The sequence below is a fragment of the Hermetia illucens genome, chromosome 7, assembly GCF_905115235.1.
Source record: "Hermetia illucens chromosome 7, iHerIll2.2.curated.20191125, whole genome shotgun sequence".
In the NCBI taxonomy this organism is placed as follows: Eukaryota; Metazoa; Arthropoda; class Insecta; order Diptera; family Stratiomyidae; genus Hermetia; species Hermetia illucens.
Window position 1 is genome coordinate 13638078 of NC_051855.1, and position 13575 is coordinate 13651652.

Genomic DNA, 13575 nt, shown 5'->3' on the forward strand with positions numbered 1-13575 from the left:
TTAAAAATAATTTATCGGATCATGTAGTTCGTAACTTTTAATATTTCCAAAATTCTATATAATAAAAAATTTGACATATAAATGCGGCAAATCATCATTATTATTAATAATAATAGTCAAATCTAAAACCATTCGCTAGATATTTTTTAGCACACCATCTGTTGGCAAAATTTGAGTTCTACATGCGCATGCCGAATAATTCAAAAAGATCAGGATCTAGAGACACCGGAAAGATAAGTCTAAATGCGATCAGTTGCAATCACTAGCGTGTTCTGAACACCCGACAATAGTTCCATATATACATCGCAGGAAGTGCCTATCGTGTAACTCGGATCGGTTCAACTCCAAAAGAAAGTATGTGGATTATTCATCATTCGTATCATAATCAGATCAATTCTCGAAAAACTCTTTAAGGACATTGTGTAGATAGTGAAATTCCTCCTGATTGAGCAATCGACTGGACATTTTGTATTATATAAAAGTTAAATTTCAACTTATCACAAACAGTTTGGCCTTACGATTTTTAAAAGAAAAACTTAATTGGAAAACCGAATTTCTAATTTAAAATAAAAACGCTAGAATTATCGGTTACTCTGCCATACTAATGATGTGCAGTTTGCTGGGTCTAGAACGTCCCCATGAGACTTGCATAACAAGTGCAAATTTTGAATTATGAAACATTCGTACCATTGAAACAAACAGAATTCTGTTTTATACATAGACAACCATGACCTACACATCGCAGCTATGTGTGTATCTTGGAACGATATTTTGGCAAATTTTCAAATGGTTTCATACAATGTGCCGTTGTGATATTGTTCCAATTTATCACTATTTTTTCGTAAATACCACAACATTAGGGAACACCACAGTATAAAAAAAATTATAATTTATGTATCAGGGAGAATTCCTGGTTTAAAAAAAAAATATATATATAGTGATCATTTGTTTTTATTAGATTCTTTTTCCAACTATTATCACAGGAAAGTATGGGAGGAATATTAGAAAGATTTTATACTTGAATCTATTCAGGCTTGTTGGCTTACCTGTTGTGGATCTCATGGAAATTAGTCACTTTAGTTTAATTCGTTGTATATTCCATGCAATGTCGTCAGTGGTAAGCAAAAAGGGGTACGATAATTTGAAAAAAAATATTAAAAATAAAATATCTACTTCACCAGTGTTAGAAGTTCAGTAGCTGCGCCATTATAAGGAATTCGCAAAAACACGCAATCAATAAAAAGTGTCACATAATTCGAATATGATTTTTTTTTCTGTCAGAAGAAAATTGATCCCGCTTTTTTACGATCTCATACTTTCAGATTGCAAAGATGTTGTTCAGTACGCTCTTGGAAGCTGCTCAAAACTCGCCGTTTAAATCTCCGCTCAGGACTGTGTATTGCGAAGCAGCGCCCTCACCGGCCACATCCGAGGAGAGAAGCGTTCTCGTTCAACAACCACATATACAAGCTGCCGCTGCTGCTTCAGGAGGTACTTTCTGATGATGCTCGTTATAAAAAAAAGCTAGTATCAAGCGTTGGGATATGAAACATTTCATGTTTTTTTAATCAGATTCCTGTGAATTTGGCTCACTGCATTACTTTGCTCTATGTGGCCTCGGAGGTATAATATCCTGCGGAACAACCCATACTATGGTGGTTCCACTCGATCTGGTGAAATGTCGTCTGCAAGTTGATCCCGCAAAATACAAAAGTGTTTTCAATGGTTTCCGCGTAACGTTAGCTGAAGATGGAGTAACCGGGTTGTCTAAGGGTTGGGCACCTACGTTCATCGGCTATTCAATGCAAGGTCTTTGCAAATTCGGTCTTTACGAAGTTTTTAAAGTAATGTATTCGAATATGATTGGTGAGGAAAATGCTTATCTGTGGAGGACATCCTTGTATTTAGCTGCATCAGCTTCGGCTGAATTTTTCGCTGACATTGCACTATCGCCAATGGAAGCCGCAAAAGTGAAAATCCAAACAACTCCTGGTTTCGCCAATACCTTGCGTGAAGCATTGCCTAAAATGACCCAACAAGAAGGAATAACAGCATTTTACAAAGGTCTGGTACCGTTGTGGATGCGTCAAATTCCATATACGATGATGAAATTCGCCTGTTTCGAAAGGACGTTGGAATTACTTTACAAGTAAGCGATATATATAGAAGTCGATAATTTCACAAAACATCGCCCTCGTTCTGTTTAGATATGTTGTTCCAAAACCACGAGCTGATTGCACCAAATCAGAGCAACTGGTAGTTACTTTTGCAGCAGGTTATATCGCTGGTGTTTTCTGCGCCATTGTTTCCCATCCTGCCGATACAGTCGTATCAAAACTTAATCAAGAAAAGGGAGCAAGTGCTTTGGATGTTGCCAAGAGACTTGGCTGGTCAGGTGAGTGAAGAAGTAATTCTTTTTACATCTTTTAGCTGATACGCTTATATATTATAGGTCTTTGGGGAGGTTTGATGCCTAGGATCGTTATGATTGGTACATTAACGGCCGCCCAATGGTTCATTTACGATGCAGTGAAGGTATGGTTACGTATGCCGCGTCCACCACCACCAGAAATGCCAGAGTCGTTGAAGAAGAAGCTAGGATTACAAACAGGGGGAAACTAAACAGCCTTCTCTTAACTGATGTAAACTATGTTTAGAAAAAAAATACATATTTCTGATATGCCCCGAACCATTTCTTAGTTTATAATGAAAAGGCTTGTTATTCTAAATTTATATTAAAAAAATATCCTAGTTGCGTTTATTTGTGTTTTAACATCGAATCAGTTCGGGATAATTTGGCAGGTTGTGTTTGCCGCAGTAAATTATTTATGAACGTTATGCGTGACGCATGATGCAGTCAACTCGATTGTTATCTAAGTCAATAACCGGTGGTTGTCGGGCACAGATTTTACCTACAGATGCCGCTATCTTCTAAACGCATCTATCTGCACCTGACTCTTAATGAGGTAAGTTGTGATTATTTCGAATAATACTATATATCGCTGGTAGATGATAACGCTGAACCTTTCGCAAACGAAATTTAACACTAATTGAGAAGAATTACTCCTATTTTTGGATTTCTCAATATTAACGGGGACTTGCAAATAAGATAATGAAATTATAAATTGTCTTTCAAAAACCCTGCACAAGATTATGTCACTATATCAAATTTCTCCACAGGTAAGGTACTTGGACGAGTATCTCACTTCCAATGGTTCTCATTTGAGTGTGAAATTTAACCAAAAGATACAACGCGCATACGCGATACGTGCTGACACATACATCTCATACTCACATTCGGATATGTGTGCGAGTATCTAAAATGTACATGCAGAATAAGTAAGCAAGCCCACCTCGAACTGTTCCATATCGGAAAAGATAGCCACTTTTTGTTTATTTGTTGCTCAAATAGTTTTGTGTTACGTCCGCTTTGTAGTGTGCGCGATGTATCGTACCGTGTATTAAATATATATGTGATATAGATTTTACTTTGTATATTTCTATTAAAAATAGATTTAAGTCAAAGTAATTGAAAAGGGATCTCATTAAGTGTTCATAAGTTTGTTAAATAATTGCATAAAAGAAGATCCTGAATTAATGGCATTTGAAATATCTCGAAGCTAATTTCAGCTGCTTGGTTGTTTACCTAGCGTAGAAAGGACATGTTTTCTGTCATAGGTTCTCGATATGTTCAATAAAATTTCAAAAGACATTTGCTGCTCGGAAATTTGGTTGAAATTAATTTATATAGTGACCTCCAGTACCTTCGCGCGTGGAGGGGCTTTGAGTGGTACCCTTGATAAAGGGTATGAGTTTACGTGATTACAATCACTGGAAGCGCGTCAAACTTGAGAATTATCCAAGGGGAAACGTCAAATTCCGTAGACGTAGAGTCAAACCACAGGTGTATGTATGTACGTATCTTACGATAATTTTAATGACATTTTTTTTGTCAACATTGTGTAGGCCTTTAAATTATGTGCAAGTGGTATTTAGGATATGGTGAACATACGGAAAACTGTTCGGTAAAAAAAAACACGAAAAAGTTCGAATCTAAAGGATTACATTACGGGCTAATTGCCTTTCTGCAATGGATTTCATACAGAAATAATCTTTACCTTCTGTTTCACAATGGTAAATTATGAAAAAAATACAAAACAGAATATACCATTACCCATTTCCTGATGAAGTCTATTTACATACATATATATGCATTTGACAATGGGTATTACATGCCTGTTAGATAGTTTATTTGGCGTGTGGACTTCCATTCTTTCAGTCCTGTTTCGTTGATTAAGCACGGAAATGTACAACATTTCAGTCCCAATCGCACTGTGACAACAATATAAGGTGCAACCAGCTTCAACACGACAATAAAAAGTGTCCTACCAACTAGAGAAATATTAGATATCCTTCATTATGAAATAGCTGAAAATCAAAAATAAACCATAAGGCTGGAAAAAATTCTTGTTTCCTTCAACTAGAGAATTCCAAAGTGACCTAGTGTTTCAAATTTCCTTCAAGGTTTTTACATTTAAAAAAAGATTTCTTCAATTTCCTCTAGTGAGTTCGAACTTCATAAAAAAGTTGACTATGCTGTTCTATTTGTCGATAAAAAGAATCTCCTATCCTTCCACTGATCACGTAAACTTTCTTAACAGGAAAATTGATGTTCTCTGCTAAAATAGCTATTATGACACTATTTCTTTATTGCAAACAAAATTATTTTACTCGTGAACACAATGAACACATCCTATAAATACACTAGGCGACAGAGTTCATCCTACGACATCTTAAAACATTATAAACTGTATTTATTTGAATTAACTCAGAATAAAGAGTACAAAAAGAGAAACACAACAAATAGACAATTCAAATAAACGTATTCATTTTCAGTTTTTACAAAAATTGATAAAGTAATAAAAAAAAATAATAATTCTACGCGACAAAAGTGATCGTACGACTATCGTTATTCTAAGGTATTTGTCTATTGGTTAAATATCAATACTTGGTTGGGCGTCCTTTGGCTTCTAGGACTGCTTGCATCCGCGATGGAATAGATGCCCCTACATAATACTTTGCCATATGATATTCCATTTAGCCTGGTAGAATCTTCTTTAGAGAACTCTTTGAAGGTTCCCCAAATACTCGATTGGATCCTTGGTGATTTAACATTAGTATCTGTCGCGTAGACTTAGCCGCACGGGCTTCTTAAGACACGGATTGATTTTATGACCACAAGGAGTTCCTCGCTGAGACAAGCATCAGCTGTATCAGTCTATATTGAGAGCATATGGCTCAGAATTCATACTGATGGATGCACCGAACTAAGGAGTATAGCACCCGACTTGAAACACATTTGAGGACTCTTTGTTCGTGTTATTGAGCTGGCGGTGTTTTAGACCAAATAGTTTTATTTTTTGCTATAAACCTTGATTCCAATGAAAGAAGCATACAATTGGAAACAAGTTTGGTCTATTCTTCCTCTCCTTTGCAGTTAATAATTTTATAGAATAACTGCCTCTGAAGTAATGGGCTTTCCTACTCTCGCTTCGGAGGAAGAAGTTTACACAGGACAGGTAAACAGGAACTAAAGCCGGGCGAAAAACGTTGGCCTGGATGTATGTATGCTTTCTCTGCATAGCTTACATGAGTGTGTCTATAGCAGACTGTATACGTTAATGTGAAGCATCTGAATGCAATTTGTTAAATTGGAAGCGTTCATTTTTGATAAGCGAAAGAAAAGAAAGTTGCATGAATTCATTCATCAGCATATTTTATTCATCTGTTGCGACGATTATTTATGCAGCATTGTATAACGTTTTTTTTTCACTTGGCCTTCACACAGCTAAAGACAAATACGCGCGAAGGGGTGGAGAATGCATCTTACTACGCTCCTTACCTGTCCGCAGGTAGCTTTGAGTAGACAGTTGCAGCGCCCGGGTATAATTTTCTTATTTTCGAGGAATTTATGCAGCATTGTGTAACGTTTTTTTTTTCACTTGGCCTTCACACAGCTAAAGCCAAATACGCGCGAAGGGGTGGAGAATGCATCTTACTACGCTCCTTACCTGACCGCAGGTAGCTTTGAGTCGACAGTTGCAGCGCCCGGGTATAATTTTCTTATTTTCGAGAAAAAAAAATTGTCGAAAATAGATATTTCCCAGTCATCAATCCCTCTTGTTGAAGCAGGTATTGAACAACGTTGTAAAGACTGAGTATTGACGTAAAGGAGGATTTTTGATTATTACCAAAGTGTAATTAAGAGCACTAAAGCTATAGGTGATTGAGTTTTAGAGGCACATAGAAATGGAGCATATGAATTTTACAGGGATACTTTTAAAGTTCTTTCTGCAAGGATTTTTTTGTGGCAAAAGCCTGATATCTTTATCAAAAACTTTGACCTTTAACAGATATCAAAGCGGAGAGCGCAGTTTAATGTTTTTATTACCTTGCTTGCAGGCGTATTTATAATTATTTCTATGAGGTATTACCATCCATGGGTTTCCTTCATTATGTTTGTCACTTGCGTACACATTGGTAGAAGTTCATGACACTTAAGTAAATGAAACCATGCAACTAATCATCTAAAAGAAACGAAAAATAAAAGCCTAATATAAAATAAAGTTTGAGCAGCGATTGTTACTGAGGCCGAAATCTATTTGCTAACTCAAAGCACGGACTTTTTTTGTAACACATTTAATTTATTTATCGATAATTGGTTTATATTGCTTATGACTAAACTTGATACTAGAACTTATCTCTAACAGCTTAACTTTATCTAGAGACTAACATATAGCTTAATTCTAGATTTCATTTAAAGTAATTCTAGCTTAACTAGGTCTTATGCTAGAGAGGGGAAAGCCAGAAAAAAACCGGGAGGAAGGATACATATAGGGGGGCGGTGGTGTTATTGGGCAGCAGAATATACGAGGCCAGGGCGGTATCGATCGTAGAGGCGGTTTAATATTATCGTTTTATCGTCGCGATAACTGCAGTTCTGGGTGAATAAGGTTAGGGGATCTGTAGGGGGAGGATGATGGCGTCAGGAGAGGCTAGCGTTGTTGCTCTGTAAGTTGGAGTAGAATTGAATGAGGACGTTGTCATTGGATTGGCATTTGGTAAGGGTGTTAAGGAAGAACAAGTCTATGCGGGTGCAGTTTCTCTCGGGGGGGCTGAGGCGCACCATATGAAAGCCATACGTGGTCAGAGGTTGGATAAGCTGACTTTGAAAAGAATGATGGCGTCTTTCTTGAGGATGGCCCATTAGGTTTTAAGCTTAGCCACGGTTTTGGACAGGATGTAGTTTACTCCAAGCAATGAGATAACTAGAGATCTTCAAGTACTGATAATCCGTGAAAGACAGCTGCACATCTCTGAAATTTGAAGTTATTAACAAAGCGGAAGTTGGAAACTGGGAGCTCCAGAAACGGAAAGTTTTATCGTTTTCTTATGATAGCTATAGAGGGGTGGGATTAAGCACTGCCCCATTTAGTAGTTTCCTTTTTCATTCCTCGTATGCTCCTGAAAAGGCGATTAAAACGAAGAAATGATATCAAGATTGAGATATTTAATTGGTTATCGTGCATAGTTTGTCTCTTCTTCACTCCTTTTGGAACAGAAGGCATCCACAAAGTCTCTTCATTGTTATTAATTTATTAGCATTGTATTGAATGCTGCACAAGTGATAAGTTTATAGCAGAGATACAAGCACAAAGCGGAGCACTAACATTCATGACTACCGGGATTCGAAGCCATTGTAATAAGATCGAATTCTCCACTTATCTACTTACTACAGCATCAAATGACCGGGAAAGCTTTATTTATTTTACTCCTAAATTAAAAATACAATCTGGAAGTATTTGAACCTCATAACATGTTTATATATCCGATAATACCGCCCTTGAGCGAACATTTGGATAGAATAACTAAACTAAATCATGATGAATAATGAGAATATGTAGCATTATATCTGTTTCTCTATACTTCTATATTGAATTAAAACTAATTAATTGATTGATTACTTTTTCCAGAAAAAAAAGTTTCAACTCTTATGGTGAACGCTCGGAAGGGAATACCAAATTTTGAAATACAATATTAAGGATATTGTTTGTTGATTGTTAACTTTCTTCGATATATATATATAAAAAAATTCTGGATCTACCACAAAATCCAGGTGTGCGGAAGAGTCGTCAGTGTTTTAATAAAAAACATGTCAAAAAGCTTATTCAAAGAAAGATTATTTAGAACAACCAAGCAACTGTCTGAGAAGTTTCAAAGCAAATGCAGAACAAAACGCGAAATGAGAACAGTATTTATAAAAACCATGACATTTTTTATCGTATAGAATGAAAGAAACGGATGGTGTATAGTAATGCAGAGGAAAAAATGAGAATATTTATATCAACGAAGACTATGGGAATGCCAAGTGAACCGCACATAACTCTAATGCAACGAAATTTTTATATTTTGCTTAAAAGAAGCTGGAAGCTAGGTAAATAAGAGCAGTCTTTATTCAATTGCTTTCTCTCTGTAACTTCTCCTATCAAAACCTAACTGATTTTTTTGTATTTTGTTCTAGCCTAGCAACAAAGTATATACACACTTCAAAATATGGAAGCTGAATTGTAAATTGGGATATTTGATAGTATTTTTAGGGGTCTTTGTAAAAACTGAAGGAAACTCAGAGACTTGGAAAAGCTTTTAAATTGGCGATCTACATATATGAACTATATATGTATGTATATAAAATCTATGAATAAATAAGAAGAATGGCGTTACAACAAAATCGTATTCTACGTTTCTTAATGGTCTTGACGGCTGTCCTATTAACGATTTTCATTTATGCATCATACTATTCAAATACTGTAATGACTTTGCCTGCGAGGTTACATGCATCTGCTTCAACTACATTATCACTTTCGGCCAACGTTCAAAAGCAACATGCTAAGAATATAGTTGGTGGAAATGCTATTATAATTACGGATAAAGGGCATGGCGGCAAAATTCTACAACAATTAAACAATGGTCAGTTAAGATTTATTTATTGCTATGTAAATTTTAGATTTCTAGAATGTTTCGTTCATATTTATATAATATTCCAGCCTGATTGGTTTTTTCTATATATATTATTCCTTCCAGATGAACTGAATAATACCATGTATCGGCTTTATACAAACGAAAGTGCAGCAAGATCATCATCACCTATAATTTCGAATGCTATAACAAACTTCAATCAGAAACACTTTGATGTCCTACCGAGTAAGTTTATTAAGTAAAAAGTTAAATCAAGCATCAAATAGAAAATATAGTGCTTTTTGATTTCTATTGGAGGATATAGAGATAACCTTCTCTAACTTGAAGTGCAATTAGAGCACAGAACTCTTTAATCTATGATGTGTCCTTTGTCAGGAATAAATGTCTTAGCAAATGGGGATTTCCCCTCAATGTCTTCTTATTGTTAACTTATTATATAGTATGCTATAAGAAGATAAATGAAAAATTCAATTACAGATGTAACGTCGAATTCTTCATCAAGCGGCGTAGCACTGACGTCAAATATGAAAGTTTTAAATGTAACGGCTGCTAATCCTTTGCATGCTAAAACGAAAACTATAACAAACGCCAATCAGATTGATCCATTAAAAGGTGTACGAACTGGAGATATCTACGAGAGTGGTTATCAAAATATTGATCGACAATTATGCGCGGAAGAAGGTGCTCATATTAAATTACTTGTGTTAATAACATCGGCGCCAAAAAATCAGGAAGCTCGCCTCGCTATACGACAGACTTGGGGGCACTATGGAACACGTCGTGATGTTGCTGTTGCCTTCGTTCTTGGACGCACCACGTCTCAGCAAATGGAAGATACGCTAAATGCTGAAAGCAGTCTTTACAGCGATTTGATTCGAGGACAATTCATTGACAGTTACAACAATCTTACCCTGAAAACTGTTTCAATATTAGAATGGGTTGATCGTTTCTGTCCGAAAGCATTATTTGTACTAAAAACTGATGATGACATGTTTATTAATGTACCAAAGCTTCTAATCTTCGTAGATAAACATCGTAACGATAAGCGAACTATATATGGGCGGTTAGCCAAAAAGTGGAAGCCTATCCGCAACCAGAAATCGAAGTATTACGTTTCACCTATCCAATTTTCATCAGCTGTTTACCCACAGTTCACAACAGGACCGGCATATTTGATTACATCAGATGTTATTCATGATCTATATCTAAAATCCTTAGAGCAGACCTATTTGAAACTTGAAGACGTTTACACGACAGGTATCGTCGCGCAATTGTTAAATATAAAGCGGGTACATGTTAATGAGTTTCTGAATCGAAGGATAGCGTTCAATCCTTGCAATATTCGTAAAGCAATTAGTGTACATATGATCAAAAGTAACGAACAATTTGATTTGTGGAAAAAACTGTTAGACACATCAGCGAAGTGTAAATAGTGTTCACATATGTTTTCATAGTGGCATAACGGATATAGATTACCATATGGTTTTCGTATCAAATATTATGTTTAGTTTTTTTTTCAATATGATTAAATAAAGACCAGCTCTTTACCAAAAGGCCAAGAAGAAATATTACAAGCACATTATATGCAGCAAATGTTATGCAAGCCATATTTCTTTTCAGCTAAGTTTAATCCTTTTTCCATCCTTGTTCCTAACAATGCATTTTTTTTTTTGCTTGAAGCAAGCGCTTTTTCTAGATTATTTCATTACTTGTAGAATAATAAAAAATTGACGGCGGATTAATCCGGGGCACGGTGTGATGGTTGAGATGGTTAGGGCGTCAGCTTTACGATCTCGACGTCGTGCCCGGGTTCGAATCCCGGTTATAATCATGGATGTTTGTGATTGTCTAGGGGGCTAGCACAATGAGCTGACTAAAGGTTTGAGTGCAGGAGCTACAGTTCCCCCTTTTTTTCCAAAAGAAAATATAGTTTGGGCACTTGATTTCTAGACAATAACGGTGAGCCAACAAGCAATGTGGTCAGCATTATGCACGATTGGGATTGTTACTCCGATTTGACTCAAGTACACATTTACCACAATCTTCCTTTGTAATAGATTATTCCGATAATTACAAAGTCCGCCATACATGATTAGTTCCATATGGACGTAGCATTTATGCCCTATTTGGCTCTTTAGAAATGCATATAATGTGCAATTATCAAAGTCTTCAATTATCATTTATTAGCTGCATAGAATTCGGAAAAATTGTATGTATCATTCGCATCTATTTGTTGGGAAATTGATATAATGCATTCTTGAGTGATCTACATAGTAATTGACATCATCACTATATAGCCTTTTGTGTAATCCCTACTGGTTCTTAAAATCATAAGATGGGACTTTGTTTGGGCTGAACATTCCATACTTTTCGAAGTAGTTGTTTATATTACGAGAATTATCCTATTTTAAATTATTGTTTTATTGAACTGTTGATAAATGTATTAATTTTAGTTTCCATAGATAGATATATGGTTTGATTGCCAAATGAATACAATAAGACAAAGTATAATTTTCTATTCTATTTCCTAGGTTACGAAAAAATAAGTTTACAGAATTTAGAACAATGTTACTTAATGCTCCCCCAATAACCTCACAACTGGGTAAAGTTTAAGTGAAATATAAAATTTACAAAAAATTTATATGATCAAAATATTCATATATATATAGTGTGTAAACAAATGTTTGTATCATAAAATTTGAATATGAACAAATTGGGATATTCAACACGGAACGATATTATAATAATAGAAGAGTTATCTATTTTATATATATTTTTTGTTGTAACATTATTTGAAGTGGAAACTTTTACAGGTTGCAAAATAAATAATAAACACGAATCGAGAAAACAAGGTCATTGATTTAAAAGAAACATTACTAAGTGCAGAGTTTATACAAACCTTAAGAATTAGGACAAGTGTATAAAAGAAGAATTTCTTCAAATTAAAATAAATATAATAATAGAAAACCATATACCAGATACGGAGGAACGTAGCGTGGATAATTTGGCATACGTGAAGGGTAATATGGATGCGAATACGTACATCGATATTTAAACAAAAATTGCATGCTAGCGCACAGAAATTGGATATTCGTCAACATTCACCCCATCTTGGCATTCAGATCATTCATCAAGATCACAACCTCTCCTGAATTGCGTGGAATTGCTCATAGAAAGCATCCTTATCTGGTATATCGGAAATTTCCCTTGGTGGTGCAAAAGGGTGGTATAAATATGCTCATGTGGGGGTCTCAAGTGAAAGAGCTCAATACCACCACTTCTTTTGCAGGTGGGCAAATCGTGGCTTGGGTTGGCGTGGACACAGTAAGGCAAATAATATGGCAATCTGAGACGATAATACGGAAGAAAGTGAAATTGAAACCAGCGTTTACGGGCGAACATAAATTGAAGCCGTATCCATGAAAAGGCACGTCCACTGGAAGAAAAAATGGTGGAAAGTTCTTTCCATTGACGAAAGGATTTTCAGCACCCGCCAGATAGGGCGAGGCTTTGTTCATGGTTTGGGCTGTATTTGAGCACCACTGTAAAATTGAAATAAGTTGAGATGATCCAGGATCTAGTCAGCGACCAGGGAGTGCAAATTGCCGGAAGACCTATGATCGTTCAATAGGATAACGCATATAGCGCGGATCTGGGGACCACTTATCACGCTTTTTTTTCCGTGGTAACCTATATGAAAACGTTCAGGACTCCAAGGATCGGATTGTTCTTTGCTCGCAGGAAATACCGCAATCAGATATCAAAAAATTGTTTAGAAGCTTGTCTAAAAGAATCTTACAGGTGATAGAAAGTAAAGTGGCGGCAATGTATTCCAAGCATAGGTTTTTGGCTCTCTATCGTGAGATTCATCTATAATGGCAATCGGCTTTCTGGTTGTAATTTGAGATAAAGATTGAAAAGTTTTATTTCAGACTACAACCCTACGAATAGAATTGGATACCATAACAATATCAAGTAGATGGCAGCACACCACACGTTGGTGGTCTTCGAAATAGAAGCATCCCAATAAGAAAATTATATTGCTGCTTACTAAAAATATGCTTAATTTATTTACAGGCATTATTGGAAATCAATAGGAGTATTTAGCGTATCTTAGGTTCCTTCCATAAGTTCTTAATCTGTTTAATATCATGTCGCGTGATAAGGGGACCGTGGTGAAACTGTTTTGTTTTCCGAAAGAGATCTTTTGCCATCTTACTACGATGAGCTTTGGCTTCGGATCATTATCCTGCTGTAACTTCAATTTTATTTTAGATAAATGGAAGCATAATTGGAGGGCAGGTGGTTGGTTACAGAACAAGCAAGATACCCTTGGCCCATGAAGTATTATACAGACCTGGAAAACCTTGGATTGTTGCAAGTAAGGCAAGAGCCGATCGCTCAAAAGCGCACTGAGAGATAAATGCCTGGGACGGCGCACAAACGTGTAAATTTCTCAAAAAAAGTGTGGATAGATATGGTAGAATATTTGTATCCCTGCCTGATAGTGGCCAACATAATCTTGGAATGTATTAAACA

At 36.0% G+C, this 13575-nt stretch overlaps 2 protein-coding genes across 8 annotated transcripts; both read left to right on the forward strand.

Annotated features, from left to right (window-relative positions):
- The first annotated feature begins 197 nt into the window (after positions 1-197).
- Positions 198-2759, forward strand: LOC119660752 (phosphate carrier protein, mitochondrial). The gene is made up of 5 exons (XM_038069514.1): positions 198-354; positions 1323-1491; positions 1573-2149; positions 2208-2395; positions 2453-2759. Exons 2-5 carry the CDS (start codon positions 1332-1334, stop codon positions 2620-2622), a joined length of 1095 nt encoding a protein of 364 aa, XP_037925442.1. The 5' UTR covers positions 198-354; positions 1323-1331; the 3' UTR covers positions 2623-2759.
- A 30-nt stretch (positions 2760-2789) lies between these two features.
- Positions 2790-11884, forward strand: LOC119660750 (beta-1,3-galactosyltransferase 5-like). 7 transcript variants are annotated; one of them, XM_038069498.1, is made up of 6 exons: positions 2790-2966; positions 3181-3914; positions 8034-8494; positions 8582-9027; positions 9142-9261; positions 9514-11884. In XM_038069498.1, the coding sequence occupies exons 4-6, from the start codon at positions 8772-8774 to the stop codon at positions 10467-10469; spliced, it is 1332 nt and encodes a 443-aa protein (XP_037925426.1). In that variant the 5' UTR covers positions 2790-2966; positions 3181-3914; positions 8034-8494; positions 8582-8771; the 3' UTR covers positions 10470-11884. The 7 variants fall into 7 exon arrangements, with proteins under 7 accessions (XP_037925426.1, XP_037925432.1, XP_037925428.1 ...); XM_038069504.1 differs by lacking the exon at positions 2790-2966 and having other exon boundaries at positions 3188-3914; positions 8582-8593; positions 8649-9027; XM_038069500.1 differs by lacking the exon at positions 2790-2966 and having other exon boundaries at positions 3188-3559; positions 8348-8494.
- The last annotated feature ends 1691 nt before the right edge of the window (positions 11885-13575 follow it).